The sequence below is a fragment of the Mesitornis unicolor genome, unplaced genomic scaffold, assembly GCF_000695765.1.
Source record: "Mesitornis unicolor isolate BGI_N332 unplaced genomic scaffold, ASM69576v1 scaffold21065, whole genome shotgun sequence".
Lineage (NCBI taxonomy): Eukaryota > Metazoa > Chordata > Aves > Mesitornithiformes > Mesitornithidae > Mesitornis > Mesitornis unicolor.
This window is the reverse complement of record NW_010187779.1, coordinates 1-8,297: the sequence shown is the minus strand read 5'-3', so window position 1 is coordinate 8,297 and position 8,297 is coordinate 1. Positions and strand designations below refer to the sequence as shown.

The window sequence follows — 8,297 nt, the reverse complement described above, 5'->3', positions numbered from 1 at the left end:
CTGAACCCCGCATAAGCTAATCCACTTGGAAGAGAAAAAAGGTCACTTATACGCAAGGCGCTACAACTGTATACATAAGCCTGATTTTCAGAGCTAAAACTAGGATACCAGCTACATAAATATAGGAAATATTTTCCTAAACAGTGGTTTTCTTATCATTGCAGCCAGGGAGCACACACCAGTTGAAGAACTTGACTTGGCATCCTGAACCACCTTTTCTCAGTCTGCCATCCACCACTGATCATACCTGTGAGCTCCAGCAGCATCCCATTAGAATCTCACGAGATAAGATGGTTAAAGTGCAGTATTATTAAGAAAAGTTATTTTAAAAGGGAGCATTTCTTAATCTCAAAACTTTTCCAGAACAAGTTTCTGAGATAATAAACACCTACATATGCCAACAAGTCCTGGGTTCAGAAATCAGACTAGAACCTGCTTTGTGCACTGGTGTAAACTGTATTGACCAGCCCCTTCTGCTGGTGATGCAGTAGCAGCACAGGCACAAACTGAATCTCAGTCCCTCGCAGCGTGCAGAAGTGATAAAGAGAGTGAAGAAGGGGCAGTAACTGTGAAGGGGGTGGTGTGTATGTGTGTGTATGGGGAGGGTATTTCTTACACAGTGGTGGCAACTACTTGCCCACATCCAAAAGCAGATCATCCAGACCTGAAAGAGCATGGCAGGAGAGGGCCCAAAGGGCCCCATGCTCTCCTTTCTCAACACTGGTGATATGCTCCCCTCATCTTACCCCAATTGAGGGATGAGGATTGCATGCTAAGCCTGCAAAGAAAGCTTTGCTCTCCTTGTTCCCCAGCATTACCTGGAAGCTGACACAGTAAAGCTTCTCTGTCAGCCTTTCCATAGAGAGGGATCCCAAGAAAGCTAAAACAGATTTAGCTTTTTTGCTGTAACCCTTGCCAACACACACATTCTTCAGTTAGTTCACGTTTTGGATCCAGACAACAAATGCAGTACTACACACAGCTCAAAAGACCTCCAGCAACTACTGCACTGATAGCTTACAACAGATGCAGACATCTTACCACGGTGCAAAGAATTTAATAAAGGTGATCCCCCTGGCAATGGTTGCATCGAAGTCTTTTTCAGAGAGAGAAAGCACTGCAGCCGGAAAAAAAAAAAAAAAAAAAAAAGAAAACGAAACAAGGAGTCAAATCATTCTGTATACATAACATCAGCCAAATGAGCTTTTAGCTACCTGAAAGGGAAACTCAAACTGGAAAAGATAATATTATTGATAATATAAACAAGAGTAGAAGCAGCACGCCTTGCTGCGACCCCTCAGTCGCTTTCCCCCATAGAAAGATGTAGAGAATGTGTAGATGTAGAGAAATGTGTATTTCACACTGAATCTCATCTGTAATTGAAGAAACAAAACATCCCTGTTTTCAGGGGATTTGCCTGTATCCAAATTTTTAGTTGTTGGAAAAAATCACCTTCATCTTAATACACTATCATGCAAATGTTTCATGGAACAACGCTGAGAGGAGTTGGCTTAAAGCACGTAATGGCCATCTGAGAGTTTAATGAGGTATTTGAGGCATACAAGCGATGCCTTGACAGCTGTTCTCCCTCTGCTCTATCCCTGCGTTGCATATACGGAAAAAGCTGTTACCAGAAACACGTATTTGCCTGTCAGGAGAACATCACCACGTCGCACTCGCATGAACGTCAGGAAGAATTTTTACTCCTGATAACATCAGGAGCAATGTCATGGGAGTGATGGGAGGATAGCACTTTGCTTACAGTCCCATACGTTGTATGAGAGCACAGAACCGTAACAAACTTCTTTTTTCTGTGTGTGAGACCCTTAATAGTGAGAGGGATTACAAATAAATAAATAAATCTCAAGCCTATAAAAGCTTCAAATTCAAATGAAAGCAAAGCAAAAACAAGACTGCAACTGGCAGTATTATCAGTTCTAGTTTAAACCCACTAAGTTTTATGATGAGAAGCCAAGAAGAAACTTGAAATTGCATATTAGAGGTATATTTACAATACGTAATTGTTAGTTCATGAAATTAAGTTATTAAATTCAAGTGTTATTACCTCTAAAAATTACTTGAAAAACAGAAATTATACTAATTAATAAATAGGTACCAATTATCAAATTAAGAAAAAAATTAAACGGTAAATATGTCATCTTCTATTCTGAATTTCCTAACTGGGTATCTAAACCAACGTTCCAAACATTATTGACAATCTAACATACCAAATCTGAAAACACCATAAATAACGTCTTTCCCATGATCCATACAATAAAACAAATTTTAATGATCTGTAGTTTACTATCAGAATAGCAATGATGTGGACTATATAACCACAAAAATAAGTCTAGTATCAGACAGCTCAATTTTAGCTTGGTTTCTTAAGAAAGGACATTTTATGCAATCACATAATCTGAGCATCTGCTGGTCACTCTACCTTAATCAATTTGGATCATTTTTTGAGTGATATTAGTGATGTCTGGCAGGAGAGCAGTCTCAAGGACATCTTGAGATGATGTTGGGCCCCCCTGTAGGGGCTCAACACTGGGACAGAAACTGGGAGTCAGAACTCACTGCTTTTGCTGCCCGTGGCAGCAGCTGCGGGCTGCTGATGGTAAACGCAGTCAGTGTGTGCTGGCTACATGGGCTAGCCCCTTGTTTCTCAATTCATGAAAACAAAACCAGAAGCAAGATGTCTGAAGATAAGCAATCAAGAAATGGTGGCATCCAAAGCTGCGATGTGAAGCTGCGAAGACAAGTTGAGTCCTACACCGTGTCTGCTATTATTTGGCAAAAAAAATCCCCCCACAATCCTTTCCTGTTTGTCTGTGTGCTGGTGCATGCAAGGCGTAAGTGGGAATTTGCATCACATGTGGTTTGTGTTATTTCTATAAAAATAGAAAGACAACTAATTACTTTCTGCATTGTACTAACACCAGTTTATTAGGATCTTCCAAATATGAGGTTAATTTAAGAAAAAAAAAAGGGTATGAAAATTGCAAATATATGTTGTCTATAATGTTTGGTAAGCCACATTTTGCAAGATGAGTAATGCTGTTGGAAAAGTCAACTGGGAAAGGTAATATTCTCCTGTAAGAAGCTGCATATAAACTGTATTTATATTAATAATATTGATGCTTTCTTTTTAATTACGTAAGTTCATTCTACATCACAAGGGAGCATAAATCACCATCCCTTATTTCGCAGGCAGAAGAATGTTTTCCACACTCCATGAAAAAGTATGCTTGAAAACCAGCCCTAATTTCTCAACTTCACCAATTTTACATTCAGCTACAAAAAAAATAGCAGACGAAATGCCAAAGTGATTGAAAAAAGACAGAAAACTAAATTACATGAAGTACAAAGTTGATAAGTTATTCCTGCCAATTCCCTGGCAACATTCATAACCCTTTAGCTTCTACAATCAAAATGAGAATAAGCCTCCACACCCAGGGAGTTTTCTTGTCACAGGACTTGTTACCTTGCCACATTTAGATCACTTCATCTTTGCTTGTCTGTTGTTTCTGCAGATAGCCTGCAAGTATAGAACCCTGGCTTTTTTTAGGGGCTCAGCAGCGTGTGCCATCCCCTTGGGTTCACGCGAGAATCTTGCAAGAAACATTCATCTCCATAGCGATGAAATACGCTGTCATACAGACTCAAGTGCCAGCAGTTCCACAGACCGAAAAAGACCACATTTATGCCATTCTATCCAAACAACTTATTGCAACCATAAAAAAGGAGCCAGTTTGTTGGGTTGGGTTTTTTTTTTTTCCTTTCTCCAATTCATCAGGTTAGTAGAAGTACCACTAGGATTTATGGTCTGATTCCACTTATAAATTACTATAAAAATAACTAGGAAAGCATTTGGTACAGTTTACAGCTAGAAATTGTCAAGCTATCAGAGAGAAACACATGGAAGACTCAGGTTGGCTGCTGAAGCAGTCTGAAAGCTTTTTAACGTCGCTGCAGAGCGCAGGAGCACTTACCTCAACATGGGCAGGTTCTGCAGGTGGCTGCGGGGCTTCAGTAGGTTTATCTGCTGGTGGCTCTTTCCCAGAGCTCTGCAGTTGGGAATCCACATATTCCTTTAACGAATCGAAGTCCCTCTTCCCTTTGTACTGGTCACCCTACAATTATGAAATACTTTGTGCAAGTGTGCATATGCAATTATCTAGCAAATAAATAATTGCTAGAAAAACTAGGATTTCCAAGTGTAAGTGTATTAATAAATACGATTATCTAGCTGTTAAATGTCTCCATGGCATTCCATTCACTCTGTGTCATCAGGATTTGCCATAGATTCCTCTGTACCAAAAGGGGAACAATCTAAAATTTGCTTGAAACTTTTCCACTTTGACCTTCATATCTCCCTCTAGTCAGCATTTGCAAAGTTTTACTTTTCTGAACCTAAAGCTACAGCAAGGACCAACAAAATGCCCATCGCTGTCTGGTGGCATCTCTGTTACCACGAGAGCTCTACTCAGTGCTTTCCAAGGGCTGAAAGACTTGACTTGTGCGTCACCTGACAACACAGTCACTCTCCTGGCCCACACACTTGTCAGCCATCCTTGGAAAACCCAGACAGTAAGGAAGTGCTTTCTGGGCATCCAAGTTCACCTGGGAGCGAGAGACAACAGCTGCCTGCTGCAGGGCAGGCAACTCCAACAGCACCGCTCTTAGGAGAGTTAAGTGATATTTTTGAACCTGCATATAGAGCTCTCAACCAGCTAGAGTTTGCTTTAGATGCTTCCCCACATCTCGGGTACTTTCACAACTCTAGAGAACACGAAATCAGAGCACCTCTCAGCAGTTTCTAGCCCCAAATCCACTGTCAGCCATCTCCCAACTGGCTCATGCGTGATTCCCATCAGTGCTCTCTGTGAAAATTAGTACTAATTTCTCTGTTCAAAAGAGAGATCATCTCTTCGAGATACTACACATCCATTTTGGATGAAACGCCTGTGTTTCTGTCCCATGAGGTGTGGGCTACATGACATATCTCCTCTCTCAGATAAGGAGTAACTCTTCAAGAAACCGCATTCAGTCTCCCATACGCTGGAGGGAAGAACAGACACCTCTGTAACTGTTTCCTCTACCTTTGGGACTCCTTCTACACGTTTTCCTCCTTTTGTCACTGGTAAGGTTACCTGTAATGAGCCACCTTCCCCACACTGGGTTTGAATCACAAAGGCATTAATCCAAGATGATGCAAATAGCCTGTACCTTCTTGTTTGTATCCATTTCAGCAGGGCAGGGGCAGGGCCCATTCATTCCTCCCAGGGTTTCTGCTGCATCTAACCAAGAGGGATGGTGTGATGCCAGACCCGTTATGACAAAGGGGATGATGGCATTATGGACAACAATTCTGGAAGGCTGAGGCAGTTTCTCCTCCTCCTCCCCTCCTGTACAGAACAGTGTAATAGCAGCCAGAGAGGTTTCCAGGAATTTCTGAGACAGATTATTGGAAAGTTGGGGTTGTTTTGTGGTTTTTAAAATATATTCTACCAGCCCATGAAGGACCATATGATTCCACACTGTCAATGAAGAAAAGCCAGTTTGATGTCAACAGAAATACATTTTTCAGACTGACAGCTGAGATTCATCTTTACTAAATACAACAGCAATGATCTGCCTTTTTCTTCCACTGTACTTGTGATTAAAATAACTCTGAGCAACACAAACTTCAATAATTACAAAGGGTCAGAAAAAACCCTGATGTGGCTCATCAAGAAAAAAACACAGTGATCTTTTCTAGATCAAGACAGTATGGTTCTGGCAAGGTATCTGAAACTATCAGCTTTTCAGCTATCTGAAAAATAAAAATAAAGCAGGTGGAAAACCATTCTGGAGAAACAGCAGAACAACTCTTGTTCTTCAGATGCATGCCACAGACAAAAGTTTAATGAACTGAAAACACCTCTAACCTTGGACATGCCACCATGTTTGACTTGAGGACTCCCTCAGCTTCCAGTTCTGCTTCTGGTACATGCCAGGCAGCTCTGCTGAAGCAGTAACAATGCTGTGTATTTCCTGCATCAATCAGGTTGGATTCAAAAAATCCAGGTGCTGCTTCATTTAAATTCCCTGGAGTGTCTGATCTTAGAGGGATGCTTATACCAAACCTCACATGCACTGGCACGTACTAATGGCCACATTCTCTTTAGAGTACCAGAAAATTGCCACAAGTAACAGCCACTAAACTGGACTGAGTAGCAAACGTTCATCTCTGATACTGTAGATGTTCAAAAAGGAATGCTAGATGAATGGGACAAAAAACTAACCCCTCAAAAAAACTTAGTGGGTAAGAGCTGAAAGAGGTGTCCTGGGTTCTCTGCTTGCAGACCTATTTTTAATATTCACCTGATGCATTTAGCTTATCTTGAAAGTGTGAAACATAGGCTAAGTTACACTATTTTCAATAATGTTTATTTTCTGCTGTTCATTTACACAGTATTATAAATATTTTACTTCCCCACGACTTCAGAATATTGTAATTCTTTGAACTGCTACAAGGAAAAATGTAAACTGAGCCCACAGGACTCACATTCACAGTGTTCAGATACAGATTCTTCAGAAGGAAAATCTGCATCACTCAGACATTACTCAGCAGATAAGCACCACTTACAGATGAGAATCTTCTGATACATATTGTGAAAATGACACACTTTTCTATTATTTCTTTTTCATCTATGTTTTTGTGTTGCATAGCAGATAAGGTAATAATAGATAAAGTAAACCCAGAATTCTCTCTCACAGTAGCATACTGTGATACTGCTTACAGATTTATGAACATCACACCAATTATTTGCAAAGCACAAAGAGCAAAAACCTCTAACTTTTATCTGTGGACACAGTATATCTCTTCCAGTACCTGACTGACCCTCCAACACTTTTTCTCTCATAACATGACTTTTGTATATGTCCAATTTATCTTTTTTTCCCCAGGATGCAAGGACAGTCTAAGTATTATTCAGTTGAAAAAAAAAAGTCTGATCTTTTGCTGAGCCTGCAGACTCACCTTTTCACCATTCCTAAACCAGAAGAGTGTGGGATAGCCACGAACTTGGGTTTCAGAGCAGACTTCGTAATGCTGGGTACAGTCGACCTATGTTTTGAAAAAAATGTAAACTATTCAGTGGATAAAATAAACATACAACAAGCATCATAGACTCTCTTATGTTTAGAATCTCAGAAAAATACAGGAACAAGCAATATGTGGCTTGGCAAAACTCAGTACCAAGTACTGTCTTGAGAATGATTATGTCTGCCTTCCAAACAGTGGTTTGGTCGTATAATTGGGAGGCTCTGTGTGTGTTTGATTATATTTAGGAGGGATCTGGGAGGGAGGTAGGCGTAGAAGGAAGCAGTAACAATTACAAAGAACAATGAAGACATAATGAAATATTCCAATTTAAAAGTACTTGGTATTCTCAGTGAATAAAATCACCACATGGACAATAAGACACAAAATGCTAATGTGAGAGAGCTTTAAAGTGAAGATATGTTGGCTCATCCATCTTTTAAAAGACTACTCTTCAAAGACTTCAGAAGACATGTCAACAACTAGCAAGTTAACTTTACTCCAAGGGAAGTTCCAAGTGCATAGCAACATTCAATTCTATTACGTCATAAACAAATCTGTAAAGTTACCAGTTTATAATATTTTTGAAGCAGAAAAAAAGAAGGTAACTTAAGCATTGGAGGCTTTGCTCAACACAGCACTTGGATTTTGAATTTTACATTAGAAACACTTTGCTCCAGATCACTGAAGATCAATTCTAAAGATTAAACAGCAACCTGCCATTAGGTATCTTTGCTGTTAAGACAGTATTCTCACAGATTACATGAAGGTCATGGTTCAACCTTCTTAGGAACAGTTGTGTTTCCTGTTTACTTACAGACTTACAATCTTAGCCAAGACACGTTTCAAACAGTTTCACAAGAGATGCAGCTACACAAAACTGACTAGGCATCCAGACAAATCTTGGTGGCTTTATTAAATAACAACTATCAGTAACAGTAACTGCAAACATGACAGACAACTGAATAAAACAGAAATTTGGGAAATTTTTGTTTATTTTTCTCTGGGTATCAGAGAATGGTAACAAAGATTTTACCAGAAAGTAAGCAAGGTTCTCAAAAGGTAAATCAGCAGATGCAAGATTTGCCACAGACAGCATCAAAGGAGCCATAGCCTCCGGTATTCTATTCTCAGAAAGAATCTAATTTTACATCCACCAAATCTCAACATTTTTTGTGTGTACATACATTTATATATATATATATATATA

General features: G+C 39.7%; 1 protein-coding gene across 1 annotated transcript in view; it reads right to left on the bottom strand.

The window, feature by feature from the left end:
* Nucleotides 1-7,111, bottom strand: part of TXNDC5 (thioredoxin domain containing 5 (endoplasmic reticulum)) — a gene marked incomplete at its 5' end in the record, with an annotated part of 9,975 nt that extends 2,864 nt beyond the window's left edge. The window contains 4 exons of the mRNA XM_010185581.1: nt 1,042-1,117; nt 3,412-3,418; nt 3,993-4,133; nt 7,025-7,111. Coding sequence (XP_010183883.1) covers nt 1,042-1,117; nt 3,412-3,418; nt 3,993-4,133; nt 7,025-7,111 — 311 coding nt within the window. The remainder of the gene's footprint in view (nt 1-1,041; nt 1,118-3,411; nt 3,419-3,992; nt 4,134-7,024) is intronic.
* Between the last annotated feature and the right edge of the window lie 1,186 nt (nt 7,112-8,297).